This window comes from Glycine soja, chromosome 17 (assembly GCF_004193775.1).
Source record: "Glycine soja cultivar W05 chromosome 17, ASM419377v2, whole genome shotgun sequence".
In the NCBI taxonomy this organism is placed as follows: domain Eukaryota; kingdom Viridiplantae; phylum Streptophyta; class Magnoliopsida; order Fabales; family Fabaceae; genus Glycine; species Glycine soja.
In genome coordinates, this window is record NC_041018.1 from 1,343,213 (window position 1) to 1,366,464 (window position 23,252).

The 23,252-nt window shown below is 31.3% G+C and overlaps 3 protein-coding genes and 1 pseudogene across 3 annotated transcripts; 3 read left to right on the plus strand and 1 right to left on the minus strand.

Moving 5' to 3' along the window:
* Positions 1–194: 194 nt before the first annotated feature.
* Positions 195–1,736, minus strand: LOC114393462 (annotated as a pseudogene).
* Positions 1,737–2,637: 901 nt separating this feature from the next.
* On the plus strand, positions 2,638–6,486 carry LOC114393463 (endo-1,3;1,4-beta-D-glucanase-like). The gene is made up of 8 exons (XM_028354816.1): positions 2,638–2,785; positions 3,261–3,282; positions 3,768–3,889; positions 4,203–4,234; positions 4,320–4,410; positions 4,570–4,659; positions 5,712–5,812; positions 6,101–6,486. Exons 1-8 carry the CDS (start codon positions 2,638–2,640, stop codon positions 6,269–6,271), a joined length of 777 nt encoding a protein of 258 aa, XP_028210617.1. The 3' UTR covers positions 6,272–6,486.
* Positions 6,487–7,663: 1,177 nt separating this feature from the next.
* LOC114392450 (endo-1,3;1,4-beta-D-glucanase-like) lies at positions 7,664–11,705 on the plus strand. Its single transcript, XM_028353594.1, has 7 exons — positions 7,664–7,986; positions 8,939–8,960; positions 9,652–9,778; positions 10,196–10,286; positions 10,444–10,533; positions 11,001–11,101; positions 11,331–11,705. The coding sequence occupies exons 1-7, from the start codon at positions 7,839–7,841 to the stop codon at positions 11,469–11,471; spliced, it is 720 nt and encodes a 239-aa protein (XP_028209395.1). The 5' UTR covers positions 7,664–7,838; the 3' UTR covers positions 11,472–11,705.
* Positions 11,706–13,948: 2,243 nt separating this feature from the next.
* Positions 13,949–20,410, plus strand: LOC114391964 (endo-1,3;1,4-beta-D-glucanase-like). The gene is made up of 7 exons (XM_028352990.1): positions 13,949–14,294; positions 14,425–14,446; positions 15,083–15,209; positions 15,571–15,661; positions 15,848–15,937; positions 19,412–19,512; positions 20,023–20,410. The coding sequence occupies exons 1-7, from the start codon at positions 14,150–14,152 to the stop codon at positions 20,164–20,166; spliced, it is 720 nt and encodes a 239-aa protein (XP_028208791.1). The 5' UTR covers positions 13,949–14,149; the 3' UTR covers positions 20,167–20,410.
* The last annotated feature ends 2,842 nt before the right edge of the window (positions 20,411–23,252 follow it).

Here is a 23,252-nt window from a genome sequence, read left to right on the forward strand (position 1 = left end):
CGTTCATAGAGAACAAATTAATGGAGATTTGCATGGAACGTAGAAGTAGATGCGGATGGCATATAATTAAGGATTGTTACATCTGTCACCAAATCAGAACAACAACAAAAATATTTATAAAAATAATTACATTTTTCTCATCCCAAATCAGAATAATTGTCGGATGGGAGCCTGTTTTGCTCCCTTGGGTTCAAGAACAGCAAACACGTACTCTTGCTCCCTAATAGCAAACACAAACAAATTAAATCAAATCCAATTAATATATCCCTATGAAAACTACCCACATTCACAATATTCCATTAGCCAACCCCATTGTTTCTTACTTAATTAATTTAATTCATAATTACAAGACACCTATACATCTACACACTCAACCACTATATAATCACAAATTAACTCGTACTTACTCCTTTCCTTATCCTCACTCCCCAACGAAAAATACTGCACCTTCTTCTCCCCATAAAGTTTGACCAAAACCAAGTACAAAGAAACGGCAAAAACGGTCACACCGATAACGAACCAATTGAATTCGATCTTGACAAGTGAAACAGCACGGTTAGGTGCCTCGGGAGAAGAGCATCTAACAACCATGTAACAACCTTTGGGTATGAGTGAAGGTGTCCAAAGCATGAAGCCCATCACAATAAGCCACAAACCCTGGAAGAATATGCTGACGGAGCGAACAAAGTTGACCAACAAGCTATGGGGGTGCCCAATTCCAATGAGAGTGGTGAAGAGTGAAACAAAGACCAAAATCTGTAGCAAAAGGTGGTATCGGCCTTCTGGGCCCATGTGGTCCGCGGAATGAAGATGCAAGAGAAGCAGTTGTTGGGCAAATTGGGCCTGGACTTGGGCCCGGTCCAAGATTATGGCACATGCTGCGTAGAGGAAGAAGGTGATGGAGATTAAAGAGTGGAGGGAATGGTTCCATCTGGGTCCAGAGGTTGGTGAGCTTGGGGCCTATATATGAAGAGTTCCACGGCTACGGAGGCTGTGGAGCCAACCATGACGAGCACAAGCTCTATGTATCTGAACTTGGCACTTGGGAACCATGATGGGCCCTTGTAGGACTTGGGGTTGACAAGAACCCAAAACCTGGAGCTACATGTCCCACTAGAGTGCCCATGTTAATGACATTAAAAGATTGTGGCGTAGTTGACGATCGAAGAAATAAAAACTGAATATTTTGTTTGGATTTTTTCACGAAACTGCGAGATGCTGATTTCCGAAGGAGTGCTGTCTACTTAACAATTAGAAACTGCGAAGAAAATTCGAGGTACTTTTGGTTTCCTTTGTATATATTAATTTCTTCTTTCTTCTAATTTAGTCTTTTCATTCGAAGGTTACTTATGTTATATTCTGACTTTTTGTTTGTGTATTTGCTTAATTTTCTTATAACTATATGCAATTTGAATTCCTACGTTGAACACACACAAATATATGCAGAATGATTTAACAGAGTGCCCCGATTTGGCTGACCAATTTGTTTTTGAGTAACATATCCATCATCAGCTACGTAATATATAACATCACCCGTGCATTGCGTTGTTATCTAAATCTCGATGTGTCTCGAAGGTAAAATCAAATGTCAATCCTTTTTTTATTATCTTACTCCTTGATCATGATGTAGATAACCTTGGAGTTTAATTAAGTAAGTTAACAAACCGTGTGAGAAATTGAGAGATCAGAATGTGATGTTTCTGAGTGTGTATCTGATTTTTCGTTGGACTAGTCATGTTAAAATATCTGTTATTTTTAAGTAATTTTTTACATATTTAATTTCATGGCTAGGAATTAATTCTGAATTAAGAATTGATTATGAGTTAAAATAATTTTTTAGACTTTTTTGTGTTGGATTAAAAATTTTACATTAAACTTTATTATCGGTTTGTTTTTATAATAAAAATATTCAAACATACTCATTATTTTGAAATTAATTTTAATGAAAATCAAAATTATTTTTACAGAACTAATTTAATTCAAAATTATTTTTGTCGATGCTCATTCGAAAATAACAAGTTACTCTAGTGGAATATAAGTTGGTTTGTCTAGTTTATAAGTTAATTTGATCAAAATACACTTGTTTTCTATGAGTTATTTTAAACTTCAAGAAGTAATATTATCTTTCCTTGGAGTAGGAGTGTCGGACCGAATCTGCTATTTTTTTCTGAACTTTCTCGCATTCGGTAGAAAGATTCCAAAAGTCACGTCGTTTTCGTTTTTGTCTCGTTTTTTTTTTTAAGGTATTTTTTTTGTCTCGGTCTGTACTTCTGGTAAATAGAGAAAAAGAGCAAATGAGCAATGAAAGGAAAAAGTTTCAAGAAGAAAAAGCAATACAACGAAAACATTATACTGGGATGAATTGCACCTAAATTCTACTAAATGAAATATGAATTTCGAGTTTAAACCATTTATATACTCTTTTAGTTTTTTTATGCATTATTAATATAAAAATACACAATCTATTATTTAATTAAAAAATATTCTATAGATAATTTTTTAAAATAATCCTAATAAAAATTAATAATATTAGTATACACAATTATTTATAATTTTTTAATATTGTAAATTAATTATATTGTAAATACATTCTAATTAATTTTATTTTGTTAAATGATAAAGAATTTAGTTTCAAATATGTCAGGACCTCAATGCTGTTCAAATCCACCAAGCTTGAACCCCACTGGAGGAGGTGGCCATGTTGACAAAGTAGGTGGTATTGATTCCTATTTCACTGGATCTCCTCACTCTAAACTCGCCGTTCTTATGCTCTCCGATGTTTTTGGTATTCATTTCATCTCTTTGCCTTCTTTCTTTTTAATTGAACTCTTTTTTGATACTTGACAGTGTATCATACTGTTTTGATATTCTGGATTTCTTATGATTTGTGTGGCTATGAATTTCTTGCATGACTTGTTAAATATATTTACTAAATCTTGTCTCAAATATAACAAAAAAGAATTTTTTGGTCTCAAATATAAGAAAATTCCAACTAATTTTATTTAATGGAGGTGTTAGTTTCAATAACTCTATCTTATTCTTATATCAAATCCCCATAAAAAATAAGTAGGAAAAAAATTATTTTAATTGAAATTAATGCATATGTTTTCTTGCCCAAGTAAAAACTACAAATGTCAGCATTTTGGCAGCCTGTGGTTTATATACTGAATTTATATACAGATGTCAGATAATCTTTTTACAGTTATCACCTTTAACCAAAATCTTCTTTTAACTTTAAATGTCTTTTTCTTTTTTGGCAGGATATGAAGCGCCAAATTTAAGGTATGGTTAATTTTCATGTCAGTTTTCTATGTCTAATTTGCTATGTTTTATAGTCTGGTTATCTGTTCAAGCAAGTTATTTTGGCCTCATTCTGCCCGAGTTCAAAGTAGTATACGTTTCATCGCATTTGATTCTTTCTCTTTATTTTTTGGGTGATTGATATTCCAATATCTGTATGTGAAAACTTGTATGTATATCTAGGAATGCAAAGTTATGTTTTCTTTGATCCAATTGCTCATATATAGATTAATGAGAATCTGGCTGTTTTGTTTTCTATCTTTTCCCAGTCTCCATCTCTCTCAGTTTCATGATGATATTGGGAAAAACCCAAATCCAAGATAAAGTCAAGTTAGAATATATAAATGATGAGCAACCTTCATTCCTTGAGTTAGTTTTTAGGGTTGAGCTAGGCCTAAACTCACATTCTAAGAGATGATGAATGTAATGCGTTTCTCCAGTAAATAATACTGTTTTCTGTTATGAAGGAAGCTTGCTGACAAAGTTGGAGCTGCTGGGTATTATGTAGTTGTTCCTGACCTCTTGGATGGTGAACCCTTTAATCCTCAGAATTCGGACAGGCCCTTTCCTGCTTGGATAAAAGATTGTGGTTAGTTCTTATATTGAGCCTGTTTGGATTAAAATGTTTCACTGTGAGTCTGTGACTTTGCCTACTGCCTAGTACAAGGCCCAATTCACAAAACTTTCTCCTGCAAATATCCATTTGAATGCACTGAGAATCTAAAAAAAACATATATATAGATTCATAATGATGCTTGGTTGTTTATGTTATTTTTTTTCTTTTATAAATAAAATACAATTCTGTATTTTTACCGAAATCCAATTTGTGTATCCTTATTGAAACTTTGAACACTCTGACCGGATTTAGATGTCTAGTTTATGTAATGTTATTATCACTTTAGCCACTGGCCTGCCACATTTGTTGGCAGTTTCTGTTTGTGATTGAACATTATGAATGGTCTCAAATCAGATTATACAAAATGGTGACATTCTCTGATGCTTACCTATTATGTTGATAGGAGAAAGGTGCTGAACCTACAAAACCCATAATTGAAGCCTTAAAAAGTAAAGGTGTTTCAGCTATTGCAGCTGTTGGTTTTTGTTGGGGTGGTGAGTGCCTACTTATTTTCTGTGCATCCCCCCCTTTCTTTTATGTTGAAAGCAGATTCAGATACTTAGGTGTACTTATTGGTTGGATTTGAAGTTTTAAGGACAACTAAGTTAATAACAGAACTCACAGAATGTACTATATTTTCTTCTTTCTCTCAGCTAAGGTTGTTATTGAACTTGCGAAATCCAAACTTATTCAAACTGCTGTGCTATTGCATCCATCATTTATCTCCCTGGATGACATCAAGGGTATGGATTTTCAATTTTAAATTCTTTTTGCCCCTTAATTTGCACAATCTTTGTTTAGGGAATGTCTCTTGGCATCTACTAAGGGAAAAAGGCTACTAAAATTATGTTGCAGCTTCTTGCTCAAAAGAAAAACAAAACAAAACAAAACAAAACAAATATCATCAATTTATGCGTGTTTTTGAGTAAAAGGTCTAATGTCACTTGCTAAAGGATCTTATTTATCTTCATGCAGATGAGAGATATGCTTTTGTATATATTCTTTCTAGTAATAACTGTAATTGTATAATTAACTATTAAGGCAAGAGTTGCCTTTGTTATTCTATTTCTCTTTTCTTTCCATTATTTTGTTTTCTTTAATTTTTTAAAAATACTAAAATTATATTGCATATACTGATATAATTATCATAATCATAATGATAATTATTACATTCAGTGCATGTTTGGGATTGTTTTCATGAAAACTTGTTAAAAATCTGCAGAAAGAAAATTTGGCCGAAAGATATTTCTGTATAAAATTTTAGTAATACAAAAATGTGTTTATTTAATTGTAGTTGTAATTGGATCATTAAAAATCTTGTCTGGAAGATGAGCAACACTTGCAACGTAAATGGAGTGTGTTTTAAACGCCTGCTTTATATTTAGACTCAACAAGCTCACGACTAATTATATTTATGTAATATGCACTTGTATTATATACAAATGATTATAAATTGGTACAAAAAATTAGGAATTCAATTGCTTGTAGACTATATATAAGAATATAAGATATAAGACACGTTTTTTTTCTGGACTATGCATTCAATCCATGCTCTAGAGGCCATAGGGGTAATTTACACTGATATATGTTTTTTCTGCTTTTCCTGTCGTGTATTCTTCTTTTGCAACAGTATAATGATTCAGGGCCTTTTCCACACAAACTCATTTACTTGTCATATTACTCATATTTCAATGACTGAATAAAGACGAAGAAAAAGAAAAATCAGAAGTGGATTTCTTAAAGCAGTGACTTTGATGTTCCTATTCTAACAATTAACTATTTGTCTAACATTCAGGTGTTGATACTCCAATTGCTATACTTGGAGCCGAGATTGACCAAGTTTCTCCTCCAGAGCTTGTGAAACAATTTGAACAAGTCCTAGCTGCTAAATCTGGGGTCAGATGATTTGTTCTTTCTTTTGTGTGCCATCATTTTATTTTTAACTAGATAATTTCACAATGTTATTTCTTGTGTTCTCTCTCTCTCTCTTGTCAATTACAAGATTCTGTATGCAGTCAAATAAGCTTGATTAGCTTTTTCACATTTTACGCAATATGTGTTTTGGAATAAAAAATTACACAATGGGGTACAAGTTGCACAGGACAGCAGTATTTGTCAAAGAAATTGTCCATTTTTATTCAGTTCTTTAATTTGGACATATACAAAAATCTATCATGTATTTAGATATCATTCATGAGCATTTTTTTTGTGTTGGTTGCCAGTTTTGTTAAAATATTTCCGAAAGTTTCACACGGTTGGGCTGTGAGATATAACACTGAGGATGCAGAAGCTGTGAAGGTGGCAGAAGAGGCCCACCAGGACTTGCTGGACTGGCTTGCTAAACATCACAAGTGAGACCTATTGTTCTGTCAAAACTGTACAATGGAGTACTTGAGGGAAGGATGTAAAATGCTACTCAATCAACGTGCCTGTAGTTTGCAAGAAAATAAATGTTGTATTATTACCTGTTGGAAGTGAATCTTATTTCTGGATGATCCTAATAATGTTGATTTGAGTTTGGTGGACAGTTGTGATTTGAGATCTTAATAATGTCTTGGTGTTACTGTGTATCTTTGTGTTATTTTACGCTGAGTAATTTGCGAAGGGAATTTTTTTCCCTTCACAAGGTGATCTTGTTTCACTACGATCTGCCATACGGACCATCCTACAACATGGGCCAAAAAGCCAAAATAAATAATTTTAGCCTTTATAAAAGTTATAAAAAAATTAATTCCTCCATTCATGCTCATGTCACAACGAAATACTACAGAAGAAAAAATTGTAAAATCTGATTCAATTTACTGTAATCAATTAGTTAACATGTTGGTTAATAGTCTTCTGAAGTACGAAAAAAAATCATTGGCTTATATTATCTATCTAGCTATGAAGAAGATTCAACCAAAAAACAGAAACAAATCCAATCCATTATATGTTTGTTGCTTATTGGGGGCATCCCAAAAACACTCGGGCAGGATAAGTTTTTTTTTTAATTTTAAAAATATGTTTTTTTAATTTATTAATAAGTTAATTTTTTAATAATAAATATTTTTTATTTATAAAAAATATATAAATTAAATAATTTGTATAAGTTATATCAAAATTAATTATCACAAAATTTATTATTTAAATTTACATGCGTATTAAATATACATTAAAAATTTTAGTATTATATATAATAACATTATTTATTTTAAGACATAATTGTCTTATTTACTTGTGTTAATAATATAAAAATTTCAGATTCAATTTCTTCTCGAAACATTAATTTTAAATTAATTCATAACACATATTTTTAAAAAAAAATTAAAAAAAAACTGGGCTTATACTTAATTATTTTACACTATAAATACAATGGTGATTAAACACTTAATTTATACTATCAAGAAGATTGTGTCATTCGTTGCTTATATATTATGATGAACTATCTTAATTGCTTACATGATAAATATAACATCATAGTATTTTCAGATTAATCAATTTTTCTTTGGCTTCCGCTTTCCTTGCGCGGCAATCAGTTTAAACGTCAGGGCTGGGCTAACGCATGTCGGAATTTATTTTAAACCTTTTCTTCCTCTAGAGTCTAATGCTTTGCTTATGTGACAAGACAACGCTACCTAATGTTTTTTATAAAGAAATATTTTGTTAAATGATAAAGAATTTAGACCAATGAGATCAAATCTAAAAATATTAAGTAAAATAGTTTATTTTTACGAATAAATGGTTGGTCCAAAAGTTTTTATGTTCGGGTTTTTTAAGAAAGTAATCAAAGGTTTGACCTATAGAAAGAGATTAATCTTGATCAAAGATATACGTAGCAAAAAAATAGTTTATTGTTATGGTTCTTCACTTCTTCTCTCTTATAAATAGCATAGAGTAGCAGCTCAAACTTCAAAGAGGTGTTAAGAAAACAAATCAAAAAAAGATGTCAGGGCCTCAGTGCTGTTCAAATCCACCCAGCCTGAACCCCAGTGGAGGAGGTGGGCATGTCAATAAAGTGGGTGGTGTCGATTCCTATTTCAGTGGCTCTTCTCACTCTAAACTCGCCCTTCTTATGCTCTCCGATGTCTTTGGTATTTCTTCTCCTTCTTCTTCTTCTTCTTCTTTGCCATTTCTTTCTCACTTTCTCTTTGCCTTCATTCTTTTTAAATTCTTTTTCTTTCTAAAACGTACATGTTTTTTTTTTCTTTCATATAATATAGTTATAATTGATAATAAATAATTATTTTTAAATATAAAATTATATTATAATTATAATTTACCAACATATCATTGATGAAGCAGAACTAGATTTGGATTTCTTAAATAAGTTTCGAGTTTTGTGAACATATTAAATTTAAAGATAAAGATAAAAAATTGAAAGTAATAATTAATTAAGAAAATAAGTATTAGAATAAAGATAAAAGAAGAACAGTTTAAGATTGTAGAGAAATAATATTTTTTTAAATTAATTATAAGAATAGTATGTGAAATACACTAAAGACGAAAAGAAAGATTATGTTAAAAATGATTATTAGAGAGTGTGAAAAATGAGTTCACTCTTGAATTGACAAATTTGATGAATATAAAATTTAAGTAACTCCAAATCCGCGGTCTGTAGATATTTATTAAAATATAAATTTTAAATAAAAGGTATTTTTTTTAAAAAATAGTTTTTGAATATATGTTTATACTAAAATAAATAATTTTAAAACATATTTATACCGAAAAATAATTTTCAAATAAATACTAGTATATTTATATTAAAAATAAATTAATTAAAACAACTTACTTTATATATAATTAAGTATTAAATATTTAAGTAATTTTAAATTGTAAGTATTCACATAAGTGCTATCCGCTAATTAACATGCAGATCCATTTATATGCATATAATTCATCTGGAAACTAAAAAAAATCAGTATTTTGATGGGATGTGGTTTATGTAGTGAACTCATTTTATTCAGACAAGCTTCTAACAGTTATTATTGTCTTTAACGAAAATCTTCTTTTAACTTCTTATGCTCTTTTTTTTTTTTTTTTCAGGTTATGAAGCACCAAATTTAAGGTATGGCCAATTTTCATTTCTGTCTAATTTTTATAGGAACATATTATTTTTGCTTCATTCTGTCCGAACTCTATGTAGTGTAGCTTTCATCACATTTGATTCTTTCTCCTTTACTTTTTGAGTGAGTGAAATCCAGTGACAGCTTACGTGAACACTGGACACTGGTATGCATATCCTGTCCAGGGGGAGTGCAAATTCATGTTTTCTTTTATCCAATTGCTCATATATAGATTAATGAGAATTAGAAAGTTTGTGAAAAAGATATTCTACATCATACTCTAATTGAACCTACTTGTCCTCTTCTAAACTACTTCCTCATGTTCTTCCGGGGATAGTGATAGATTTCAACTTCTGTGGGGTGGGGTATGATCAATTGGTCATCTATTCTTTTATAATATTAAAAACTATCTGGGAAATGTGAGTGCAATTTAGAGAGTAGTGATTTGTGAGAATATAATTATGTATGCTGTATATAATGTGTTAGATTAACAAGAGTTCTAATCTGCATAGACGATGCCTTTGTGATATAATTATTTGGTTCTTTATGATATCTTTTCACTTAAAAATTTCCTAAAGTTTTTACTACCAATACAAATGGCTGGTTCATTTTGCTCCCATTCCCCATCTCCATCTCTCCCATTCTCAGTGCAATGTGTTTCTCCAACAAATAATACTGTTCTCTGTTGTGAAGGAAGCTTGCTGACAAAGTTGCAGCTGCTGGGTATTATGTGGTTGTTCCCGACCTCTTGGATGGTGAACCCTTTAATTATCAGAATTCTAACAGACCCTTACCTGTGTGGCTAAAAGATCATGGACCGGTTAGTTCTTACATTGAGTCTCTTCAGATTAAATTTTTCACAAGGCCCAAGGCAGGAAATGAGAATGAAGAAATTTTCTCCTGCTTGCAAATATCCATTTGAAGTTCTTGAGAATCTAAAATAAAATAGGTTCATAATGATATTTGGTTTTTTTATTTTTTTTTCTCTTTTATAAATAAAAAACAAAGTTTTGTGTTTTCACCGAAATCTAATTCTTGTATCCTTATTGAAACTTTGAGCAATCTGATTTTGGAAAATGTATGGCTGAATTTAGATGTCTAGTTTATGTAATGTTATTATCACTTTAGCCACAACCTCTGTAGGCAGTTTTGATTTGAAGATTGATCATTGCGTGTTGTCCCAAATCAGATGTAAAAGATGGTGACATTCTCTGATACTTAACTATTGTATTGATAGGACAAAGGTTCTGAAGCTACAAAACCCATAATTGAGGCCTTGAAAAGTAAAGGTGTTTCTGTTATTGCCGCTGTTGGTTTTTGTTGGGGTGGTGAGTTCCCACTTATCTGTGCATTCCCCTCTTCCTTTTAGGTTGAAAACAGATTTAGATCCTCTTAGGTGTATTTATCGGTTGGATTTAAAGTTTTAAATGCAACTAAGTTAATAACTGAACTCAGAATATGCTATATGTTCTTTCTTTCTCTCAGCAAAGGTTGTGGTTGAACTTGTAAAGTCCAAACTTATACAAACTGCTGTGCTAATGCATCCATCGTTTGTCTCTCTGGACGACATCAAGGGTATGGATTTTCAATATTTAAATTATTTTTTCCCCTTAATTTGCATACTCTTTGTTTAGAGTTTGTCTCTTTGCATCTTCTAAGGAATAAGGCTACTAAATTTATGTTGCAGATTCTTGTTCAAAAAAAAAGAAAACAAAAGCATGTAGATTGTTATTACCATGAATTTAAACATGTTTTTTGAGTAAGAGATTTAATGTATCTAGATAAAGGATCCTATTTGTCTTCATGATAATGAGAGGTACATATATACACTCCTAATTTGAACAAATATATTTTTATATTATTAATATATTCTTTTCCAGTTACTGCAATTATCAACTATTAAGGGACAAGTTTTATTGTTCTCTTTCTCTTTTCTTTCTTTCTTTTATCTTGTTTTCTTTTGCTTTTTTAAAAAAGATAGTTCTTAAAGCATCTACTGAGATGTTCATATTCTAACAATTAACTATTGGTCTGACATTCAGCTGTTGATATTCCAATTGCTATACTCGGAGCTGAGATTGACCAATATTCTCCTCCCGAGCTTGTGAAACAATTTGAACAAGTCCTAGCTGCTAAAGCTGGGGTCAGATGATTTCTTTCTTTCTTTCTTTCTTTTGTGGTTATGTGCCATCCTTCTATGTTTACCTTGAGGAGAAATACTAAGAACACTCTCTAATACACAACATTAAGATAAGCAACCTATTCACGTTAAGCAGTGTTACTCAAAGCAGTGCGTGCATATTATTTAATTTGCACATATACAAAAATCTGTGATATATTTAATATCACTCATAAACCTTTTTTTTGTGCAGGTTGCTAGTTTTGTTAAAATATTTCCCAAAATTTCACACGGTTGGGCTGTGAGATACAACGCTGAAGATGCAGAAGCTGTGAAGGTTGCAGAGGAGGCTCACCGGGACATGTTGGACTGGCTTGCTAAACATCACAAGTGAGAAATCTTGCTCTGTTAAGATTGTACAATGGAGTGCTAGAGTGGATAATATAAAATGCTACTCAATCCACGTAGCTGTAGTTTGCAAGAAAATAAATGTTGCATTATTATTGGACATGAATCTTATTGCTAAATCATGGTAATAATGTTGCTTTCGGTGATTTGAGTTTGTTGGACAGTTGTCATTTGAGATCTAAAATCTTAATAAATCATATCTTAAGACCTTTATGTAAAATGTCTTGTGCATGTTCTTTGTCTATTTTACGCTGAATAATTTGCCAAAGGAATTTTATCCCTTTCCATACAGAGGAGGATTTTGTTAAGAATTGTTGTTGAGACTAACTCCATCAAATTGAATAATTTGTGTATGTTTTTTATAATAATCCCCTGATGATGATATGTTAGTAAAATCCTCCAATATAACACCATTCTTCCAAAAAATAGTTTGAAGCAGATTTCATAATCATGACACTGCCCCTTAAAACCTTGATTAACTTTTCACATTCTGTTTTTTACTTTCTGCACCTGAGGTATGGCTGATAAGTAACTTTGTTCTCTTCAAGTTGATTGTTATGTCACTTATGTGAGGGTATTTCCTAAACCCATACGATAGAATAGCTGTGAAGGCTGCTGAGGTGGTCGATTAATACTTGCTGGATTGGTTTGCTAAGAATTTAAGTGAAAAACATGATTTAAATGTAAATCTTCCTTTGAAATATATCCTACACTTTGATTGGTACCTGTATTGCTGCTTATGGTTAGCAGAGTAAAGTAAATTGACAACATATAATTGTTTAATTAGTTCAGATTTTTATAGAAAATGCAACTAGATGTACAGTTTCAAATGAAGGAGAGATTGTTGAACGGTTAGGGATGATCTAGCTGCTATCTTTTGGCGTTTACCTTTTTTTATCAGTCTCTTTTGGCGTTTATCAAGCGTTGAAGTATTAAGCCATCAATGAGGAAAAGCATAAACAATTTATTAGGCAAATATTATTTAATAATCTATTTACTAATTAAAATAAATAAAAAATTGCGGGAGATTATGCCTGATTCACGCTGTTTTTATATACATATTCATCATTTTTTTTTCCCGTGAGTAACCATAACAACGTGATTGGTGCGTGTATTTTATTTTATTATTAATTATAATAGTTAAGGGGATGAAATTGTTTCATTCTATGATTATTCAAACCACAACGTTATAGCATCGACAGTACATGGTTGTTGCTTATTTAATTTTGTAACTCTTATAATATCACATAAATTTTGTTAAACAACACTGCTAAGCTTAAAACAACTCGTATAGTTAATTTGGTATTAGCATACTTTTAATGATATCAACATGTTTTTAAAGATATTTTTTCCGGTACATAAAATTGACTCCCCTTAAAAAAAAATTGATTCTCACGAGATATTTTAATTAATTTTTAATTTTATTATTAACTTAAAAGTTCATTTAGTTATTTGATAAATAATTTTTTAAATAATTTTTCAGTAATTTTTAGTGTTATTTAAAATACTATTTAAAATAATATCTTTTAAAATGTTAGCTTTTAACTTTTTATATTTTTTTTCTTTTTTTATCTTTAATGTATTTATCAAATATTTTGCTTACCATTTTTTAATAAATTAGGGGTTTATTTTTTTTATTTTTACTCATTCATATATTTATCATCTCCTTATTTCTTTTAATGCACGGACCCCTCATTTGTTTCACAACATGCACACTAACATTTTATCTCCACATTATAAATCAAGACATTGATAATAATAGATGATAGATTTTTTTTTATTATTATATTTTATATTCTTATGTTGCAATATTACTTTAATCATTGTATCACTTATAATATTTAATATATTATTTTAGTACTGTATTTTGTCTATTATTTTTGAATAATTTTATATTAGATTATTTTTTTTAATTATTACATTGATTAACAGAATAAAAATATAATGTTTACTTAAGTTATTTTCTTATATTATTTTAAATTTGACTAAAATTATTTTAAAAAATAATATAAGATTAACAGTAAAATACTTAGCATGAAAAAATATAAATAAAATAATAGAATATAAATATATTTATTTTTTTATTTTTTCAGTTAATTTAACCGTTAGTTCTATCAAATATTTTTAATTTAATAAACTAATTTTGTAGTTTTCAATTATTAAGTAATTTTTCAACTTCCAATTACGTTTTTAACTAGTTTTACCCAACATATAAGTCTATCTAAAAAATATTTAAAAATATACTTTTTACTGATTTTAGTCTAAAATTAAAAAATAATAATATTCACATATTTTTAAGGGTTAAAGTGACAATAATAAAGCATTAAGTTTAAGTACAAGGGTGACATCACAGGAATGATATCACTTGATGATGTAAAAAAACTAAAAATAATAAATAATCTAATTTAAAAAGGGTGCGTGACAAACAAAAAAAGGAAGAAGATGTAAAAACAATGTAAAGAATTAAAAATAAAAAATAAAATGGAAAGGAAAACCTTGGTGAGTGTAGTGTAGCGTGTCAACAATAATAGCCAGATATTTATGCTGAGTGGCAACACAAGCATCGTTGTTGGATGGTATCTTCCCTTTCTTTCTTTCTTTAAAGGTCTTGTGAGTGAAGGAGAGTAGTGTTGTTGAGAAATTAAACGTCTGCGGAAAGCAACAATGTCAGGACCTGAGTGTTGCTCAAACCCACCAGTTCTGAACCCCAATGCAGGAGCTGGCCATGTTGAAAAACTCGCTGGTCTCAATTCCTATCTCTCCGGTTCCCCTAATTCCATTGCCATTCTTCTCATCTCCGACATTTATGGTACGCTATCTATCCTCACAAATCCCATCTTTTCTTTTATTCTTGTGATTAAGGGACTATAGGTCCTGTTTCATTTTCCCAAGAAAAAAACAAAAACTGGTTAACTTAACATGCTCAATGTGTTTTGCAGGCTATGAAGCACCAAATTTGAGGTATGGGCTAATTCTCAAATCTCATGTCTGTTTTTTAGTTTATATTTTAGTAGTCTTCTAAGTTACAAGTAATGGATACATAGTAGTTTGCCTCTCATGATATTTGATTCTAACTCCTCTTTATTTTTGGATGATTCAGGCCTTGTGCCTTCTGATGATAAGATCAATGTGTATTTCTTGGGACCAAATCTGTGTTTCCTTGGATGCAATTACTATATAGATTAATTAAAATTTACAGAGATTTTGAAAAATATATTTTATATTTTGCCCTTTTAGCCACTAGCTCACAACCTTTGGGTTGTATTGAATGTTGATAGGTTTTTTATTTTGGTAGAGAAATAATCAAAGAATATCTATTTCAACATGTTACTGTAAATTAAAGAGTTATGATTGATTCATGAAAGCAATGCTATCTTCATAAGTGATGTACCTGATTATTTTTTTTTTTTTTTATTGTGATGTCTACCTTTTTAATTTATTATTTTTAAGATTTTGATAAATTATGCCGCCAGTAGAATTTGGACGTTTCTTTCTGCTCTCTTTGCTCTTTGCCATTTCTCTCTTTTCTCCATTTCTGTGATGCCAAATGTAGTATACCACTGGGAAGTAATACTGTTTGTTCTATGTGATGTTAAGGAATATTGCAGACAAGGTTGCAGCTGCTGGTTATTATGTGGTTGTTCCTGACTTCTTCCATGGTGATCCATATAATCCTGAGAATGCTAGCAGGTCTATCCCTGTTTGGTTAAAAGATCATGGCACGGTTAGTTCTCATTTTATGATAACTGGTTCTTATATATATATATATTTTTAATTATCTTAAAGTATATTTGTTTTTTGTTTTTATTGAACCTCAATTTTCAGCAGTATTGAAACTTTGATAAAACCATATTTCTGATTGTAGAAGATTACAGCTGGATTCAGATGTCATTTGTTGTGATATTTTTAACACTGTAGTACTTGACCAGTCCTATGTATTGAATGTTAGTCTGCAACCTGTATATGTTTGGATTTGTAGATCAATTGTTATATATTATCTCAGATCAAATGTATCGAAATTTGTGACATTGCTAAATTGTAATTCATCATATTCATTCTCTGATGCTTTCATATTATATTAATAGGACAAAGGATCTGAAGCTGCAAAATCCATAATTGAAGCTTTGAAAAGTAAAGGTGTGATGGCTATTGGGGCTGCTGGATTTTGTTGGGGGGGTAAGTACTTCTGTTCCACTAATTTGGAGTGCTTATTGTTTCACTCACCTTTTGTGTATATACTATAATATACTATATAGCACTTCAGCTCCTCTTAGGCATATTTATCGGTTTGATTTAAAGTTTTAAACATTATTAAGTTATTAATCAAACTCATAGAATGTGCCCTTTTCTTCATTCCCACAGCTAAAGTCGTGGTTGAACTTGCAAAATCCAGACTAATCCAAGCTGCCGTGCTATTACATCCATCGTTTGTCTCTGTGGATGATATCAAGGGTATGAATTTTCAATATTTAGGTTATTTCCTAATTTTCATATTTGTTCACAGAATATTACTTTGCATCTTATAACTTATAAGGAAGAATGAAAATCAAAATTCTGTTGCAGAATCTTGTCATACCATTAATTTAAGCATGTTTGTGTGACTGTAGTCTTGCCTCACTTTCAGAATAATCATATTTGTCTTCACGTTGACTTGCAGTGCATTTTGCATATTGCTGATGTGATAAAAAAATATTTTCAAGACAAAGTTATGAGTAATATATTCTTGATTAGTGAAACTGTGCATCAACTGTTATAGGACTAGTTGGCTTTCTTTCTCATTCTTTTTCTTTTTTGGTACCATTATATTTGCATCTACTTTTATGAAAGCATCATAATCATTACATTTAATATTTAATTTTAGGATAGAAATGGATTGGTGAATATTTTATAGGTTAAATCAATTCGTTTGTCCCTGAATTATTTTGGACATTTTAAATAGGTCCTTATCAGATCAAGAAATGGGGTAGGGATTATTGTGGACAAGGAGTGGAAGAAGGATGTCGTGGATGTAAGAAGAGTAGGAGATCGTATCATAGTCTTAAAATTGGTAGTGGGACAGGACACCTTTAATGTTATTAGTGGGTACGCACCTCAGGTTGGGTTAGCAGAACACTTTAAGGTAAAATTTTGGGAGGATCTAGAAGGGGTACTTCAGGATATACCCCAAGGAGAGAAAGTTTTCCTAGGAGGGGATCTCAATGGACATGTAGGTAGCGTGGCTAGAGGTTTTGAGGGGGTGCATGGGGGTTTTGGCCTAGGGGAGATGAATGGGGAGGGTAAATCCATCTTGGAGTTTTCGGAGGCTTTGGATCTTTCTATAGCCAATACATGGTTTAAGAAAAGAGAGGAACATCTTATCACTTACAAAAGTGGAGGGACATGTTCTCAAATAGATTTCTTCCTTATCAGGAAGTCTGATAGGAAGTATTGCTTGAACTGTAAAGTTATCCCGGGAGAGAGCTTGACTACCCAACATAGAGTTTTGGTTATGGATGTAAGAATTAGAGATAGGGCAAAGAGAAGAAGTCCTCTGGTAGCACCAAGGATCAAATGGTGGCACTTGAAGGGTGAGAAACAAGGAATCTTCCAACAAAAGATATGGGAGGGTTGGTGTGGACAATCACAAGGAAGTGCAAATGATATGTGGAACAAGATGTCCCAAGAGATTATTAAAGTGGCTAAAGAGACGTTGGGTGAATCTAGAGGTTTTGGACCTAGGGGTAAAGAATCGTGGTGGTGGAATGAAAATGTCCAGAGCAAAGTTAGAGTAAAAAAGGAGTGTTTCAAGGAGTGGTCTAGGTGTAGAAATTCTGAAACTTGGGATAAGTATAAGATAGCTAGAAATGAAACCAAGAAGGCGGTGAGTGAGGCAAGAGCCCAAGCTTTTGACGGACTATACCAAGCTCTAGGAACCAGGGACGGAGAAAGATCTATATATAGGCTTGCTAAGGGTAGAGAGAGGAAGATTAGAGATTTGGATCAAGTAAAGTGTGTTAAGGATGAAGAAGGCAAAGTCTTAGTGCATGAAAAAGATATCAAGGAAAGGTGGAAGGCGTATTTCCACAACTTATTTAATGATGGATATGGATATGACTCTAGCAGTCTAGACACAAGAGAAGAGGACCGGAACTATAAGTACTATCGTCGGATTCAGAAACAGGAAGTAAAGGAAGCGTTGAAAAGAATGAGTAATGGTAAGGCAGTGGGGCCAGACAACATACCTATTGAAGTGTGGAAAACTCTTGGAGATAGAGGTCTTGAGTGGCTCACCGAACTCTTTAACGAAATTATGAGGTCAAAACGCATGCCGGAGGAATGGAGGAGAAGCACGTTAGTGCCAATCTATAAGAACAAGGGGGATATACAAAATTGTGCAAATTATAGGGGAATCAAGCTCATGAGTCATACCATGAAATTATGGGAAAGAGTGATCGAACGGAGATTAAGAAAGGAGACTCAAGTTACTGAGAATCAATTTGGTTTCATGCCGGGAAGGTCGACCATGGAAGCGATTTATTTATTACGGCGGGTGATGGAGCAATATCGCATGGCCCAACAAGACTTGCACTTGATTTTTATTGACTTGGAGAAAGCGTATGATAGAGTGCCTAGAGAGATTTTGTGGAAAGCTCTAGAGAAGAAAGGGGTTAGGGTTGCATATATTCGAGCTATCCAAGATATGTATGATAGGGTATCGACTAGTGTTAGGACACAGGGTGGAGAGTCAGACGATTTTCCCATCACAATTGGTTTACATCAAGGGTCAACCCTTAGCCCCTACCTTTTTACCTTAATTCTAGATGTCCTCACGGAACAAATCCAAGAGATAGCGCTGAGATGCATGCTTTTTGCAGATGACATAGTCCTCCTTGGAGAGTCGAGGGAGGAGTTGAATGAGAGGTTGGAAACTTGGAGACGAACTCTAGAAACACATGGCTTTCGCCTAAGCAGAAGCAAATCGGAGTATATGGAATGTAAGTTCAACAAAAGAAGGAGGGTTTCTAACTCAGAGGTGAAAATAGGAGACCATATTATCCCTCAAGTCACACGGTTTAAATATCTTGGGTCTGTAATACAGGATGATGGGGAAATTGAAGGGGATGTGAATCATCGCACTCAAGCAGGATGGATGAAATGGAGAAAAGCATCGGGGGTGTTATGTGATGCAAAGGTACCGATCAAGCTAAAGGGAAAGTTTTATCGGACTGCGGTAAGACCGGCGATTTTGTACGGAACAAAATGTTGGGCGGTCAAGAGCCAACATGAGAATAAAGTCGGTGTAGCGGAGATGAGGATGTTGCGGTGGATGTGTGGTAAGACTCGACAGGATAAAATTAGAAACGAAGCTATTAGAGAGAGGGTTGGAGTAGCGCCTATTGTAGAGAAGATGGTGGAAAATAGACTTAGGTGGTTTGGGCATGTAGAGAGAAGACCGGTAGACTCTGTAGTGAGGAGAGTAGACCAGATGGAGAGAAGACAAACAATTCGAGGCAGAGGAAGACCCAAAAAGACTATAAGAGAGGTTATAAAAAAGGATCTCGAAATTAATGGTTTGGATAGAAGTATGGTACTTGATAGAACATTATGGCGGAAGTTGATCCATGTAGCCGACCCCACCTAGTGGGATAAGGCGTTGTTGTTGTTGTTGTTGTTGTAAATAGGTCCTTATCCTATGTTTAGATGAAGAGAAACAAAATTGGGAGGAAAGAAACCTTTGAAATTTGAAAATTTCTCATGTTTAGTGGAAGAGAAAATGAAGAGAAATATGTGAGAGAAGTTGACTTGAAGAAACAAAAAAGTTAAATGTCTCCCCCAATTCAAATTTAAATTTTTTCTCTCCTTCCTCATTTTCTTTCCACTCGTCTAAACATAGTGAAAAGGATTTCCATATTCTAATCTAACTTTTAATTATTGGTCTTGCTTCAGGTGTTGATACTCCAACTGCCGTGCTTGGAGCTGAGATTGACAAAATGTCTCCTCCAGAGCTTGTGAAACAGTTTGAACAAGTCCTAACTGCTAAACCTGGGGTTGTATTTTCTTTCTTTTGTGGTTACTACTACCATCATTTTATATTACCTTTATGTTTTGCTGATGATATTATTTTGTGGTGACTATGTTGATTCATTCTTCTTTTACATTTACAGGATGTTGTCTTCTTTCTTTTTCCTTTTTCTTTTTTTTTTTTTTTTTTGCTTTTGATAGGTGCGGACAAGTTGGAATTGATTCATCTACCTGTAGTTTAGCTTTGTTCAAATTTCATTTTGGCATTCCATTTTTAACTCGTTTGTATTTTGTAGGTGGTTCAAATTTCTTTTTTAGCATCCCATTTTCAACTAGTTTGTATTTTATTTCCTGAGAGGTGTACACTTGACCCACAACCAACCATTCATTCATGTTTGGAATAATGAATATGGTTTTTGAATTGAGGAGAAAGTTTTGTGTACTTTGTAATGAGCTTGCTTAACATTCATGCACTCGAAATTGAAAGTTGGATGTGTTTAATGTAACACTAATGGGTGGATATTTATGTGTGGCAGGTTGATTGTTTTGTTAAAATATTTCCTAAAGTTTCACACGGTTGGACTGTGAGATTCAACCCTAAAGACGCAGAAACTGTGAAGGCTGCAGCAGAGGAAGCCCATCAGGACATGCTAAACTGGTTTGCTAAACATCTTAAGTGAGAAATTTTGTTATGCTAAGAACATAGGACTTCTACGTGGATTATTGTCATTTTCTGCGGTGGAGGATGTAAAACATCTAATCATTCAGTGTAGTTGTAGTTTACAAGAAAATAAGTGCTGTATTTTTGCTTATTGGGAATACATCACATTACTGAAAGTTTTATTGTACTGCTATACCTCCGTTTATATTGCAGAAAGGGCATTATTGAACAATATAATATTATTTCTTTTCTTTTATTCTCAATATTCTAACTCCAAGGCTTATTTAAGAGAATCACTTATTAATTTTATTTTTACATGAACAGCTATTATTATTATTATTATTATTATTATTATTATTATATAGGTTTTAGTAAAAGCTTTACGTTAATTTATTTTTGAAAAAAAGTCTAATCTAACTTAGCCTTACGTATGCCAAGCCATTTCCACCCCACTTGCAAATTAGCTTTTATATGCTAAATTATTAATAATTATATATTATTGCTCATATTGATTTATAATTGCATTGAAAATTTAGGGTGGATAGAAGCTATTATTATATCGACGAACCTCCAATTTCAACAATATTAATTGACAGTTTACTGAAATATTAAAAATGTTTACTAATGACGGACCACTTAGGGTTAGCAATGAACTGAATTTTAAAAGTTTACGTATAACTTCTCTATTTCAAAATATAGACAAATAAACTAATTTCATATAGAAATTGTTGTGAGATTATAAATTATTTAATTACAGGGAATTCTTAGATTTATGAGTGGAAATCACTCTATTTGAGTAGTATATAACTAGTAATTTAGCTTGTGTAATATATAGGATAAGTGTTTATGTTTATATAACTAAAATTTATACTAATTAATTTTAAATATATAAATTATATTGTAATTAAAATTTATAGTAAATATTTTAAATATATAAATCATACTTTGAATTTATATTATGATATAAAGTTATTGAAAATTTATTTTGAAATATTATTAAAATTTATTCCTCTATCATCTATATCTATAGATTAGAGTAACTAACTCTTGAAATCTTGACTCTATTCACTCTCAATTTTAGACGATTTAATTTAAATTTTCTTCTCTTTAAGTAAAGGTGAACCGCACTATATTACTAGTATTTACTAGGAGCGTAAATAGTTATTGGTTAAATCTCGTCTAATTTTCAATCTAACTCAATTAAATTTAGGGTAATTGTTAAATAACATACCCCGCCTAATTAATAAATATACACATTTTGCTATTTTTTCAATAATTTTTCTAAAATACCTTTATAATTCAAAACGGTTCACCCCTTCCTCTCCCACCCTCTTCCTCTGCACCCTTCATTAAGCATCTGAGCAGTCAGTGCCCCTATCCTAAATGAGCATTAAGCCATGAAAAATACCCTTTCTCACTGAACTAGAATTTCTAGAGTCCCCATTATTGGCCCATGCTTATGCATGATTGATTGATTTTTCATTTTTCTTCTTCTTTGAAATGGTTAGTATTTATATGAGAATTTTTTTCCCAAACATACATAAAAAATTAATTAAATATTAAAACATACATATTTTTCCATTATTTACTAAAACATACATATTTACCATTCATAATATAAATTCGGGTTAGGGAAATCCGAATTTACATTGTATTTTTCTTTTTTCAAAAATTTTGTAAAAATCCGGTGAGAATTTGGGTCTCTCCGACCTGAATTCTCAAAGTGAATTTTTTTAAAAAAAATTAAGAAAATTAATTTCTTAATAGATTTTAAAATAATATAAAGTGTGTTACACTACATCTTTCAAACTATAACTAGGTTTGTCATTTTCGTATTTTAATTATATTTATTAGTACGTTCTATTATTCTCGTTTTATTATGTATGTCTCTCTGTCCCTCATCTCAATTATCTCAAATATAATTATTTATTTACGTGTTTCTTATCAATTTAATTTTTTAATTTATTTTTAAGACTACTAATTAATTTTCTTATTTTTTTATTAATTTACATAAGAAAAAAAAACATCAATGAAATAAAAATTAAACTTCATAAAAATTCACATGCCTTAAATTTGTAATTTATTTAAGTACCTATTTAGTAACTAAAAAATTATATCATAATATTCTCTAATTTTATTAGTTTTCTTTATTTATATTATTATTAAATCTATTAAAAAAATTAATTTTTCTTTAAAAAAAATTTCACGTTGAGAATTGAGGTTGAAAGAATCCGAATTTTCAATGGATTTTCGTAATTTTTTTGGGAAAATGAGTATAAATTCTGATATCCAACCTGAATTTACACTATGAATAATAAACATGTATATTTTGATAAATAATGGGGAAATATGTATGTTTTGGTATTTAATTAATTTTTTATTTATGTTTTGGAAAAAAATTGATTTATATGACAGTGTCAAACTGTCAATTTATATATTATTTTTTCTCTTTTTTTATATCTAAAGGAATCAACGACCGACTCCCTTGGTATATATTATTTTCTTTTAATACAATCTTTTCATTTTGCGTATTTATTCATTTAATAGAAATCAAATTCAAATCACAATCAATCATACATTTATGTTTAAAAAAAATTAAAAAATCTCAACGAGTATCTTTAAAACACTAAAGAAATTGAAAATATATTTTTTCCAGAAAGAAACTGCTAACGTATCACCATAATTTGAAAGGTATTGCCAACATATCACCATAATTTCTCTGGTATTTATTTTATAAAAAAAGAAAAATACTTAAAGGTACGAAACGATTTTCATTCAAAACACACGAACAATGCCTTTCGTCAATTTCTCTTTTTTATTTAATTAATATTTGAATTAGCATTTGTTTTGAAACAAATCACAACCATTGGATGTTTTATTTCATGTAATTCTTGCAGTGACTTGTCGTACTAAATAGTAGCACTCATTAAAACTTATTTATTGATTTTTTAACTAATATTTTTAGATTACTGGTTAGTAAAACTCATATTTTTTTTTAAAAAAAAAATTGACTGATTTGAAAAACATTAAGATTCATAATATGATCTCAGTGGTTCCCCATCTCCCCTCTCCATGCTTGTCTGTTTTTTGGCCTCTGATATTTTT

Coding starts and splice junctions, on each gene's coding strand:
- LOC114393463 (XM_028354816.1), top strand. CDS start 2,638: ATGTCAGGACCTCAATGCTGTTCAAATCCACCAAGCTTGAACCCCACT. Junction 3,890..4,202: donor TGCTTGGATAAAAGATTGTG/GTTAGTTCTTAT, acceptor TTATCACTTTAG/CCACTGGCCTGCCACATTTG. Junction 4,411..4,569: donor TGTTGGTTTTTGTTGGGGTG/GTGAGTGCCTAC, acceptor TCTTTCTCTCAG/CTAAGGTTGTTATTGAACTT.
- LOC114392450 (XM_028353594.1), top strand. CDS start 7,839: ATGTCAGGGCCTCAGTGCTGTTCAAATCCACCCAGCCTGAACCCCAGT. Junction 9,779..10,195: donor GGCTAAAAGATCATGGACCG/GTTAGTTCTTAC, acceptor TTGTATTGATAG/GACAAAGGTTCTGAAGCTAC. Junction 11,102..11,330: donor TCCTAGCTGCTAAAGCTGGG/GTCAGATGATTT, acceptor TTTTTTGTGCAG/GTTGCTAGTTTTGTTAAAAT.
- LOC114391964 (XM_028352990.1), top strand. CDS start 14,150: ATGTCAGGACCTGAGTGTTGCTCAAACCCACCAGTTCTGAACCCCAAT. Junction 15,210..15,570: donor GGTTAAAAGATCATGGCACG/GTTAGTTCTCAT, acceptor TTATATTAATAG/GACAAAGGATCTGAAGCTGC. Junction 15,938..19,411: donor CTCTGTGGATGATATCAAGG/GTATGAATTTTC, acceptor GTCTTGCTTCAG/GTGTTGATACTCCAACTGCC.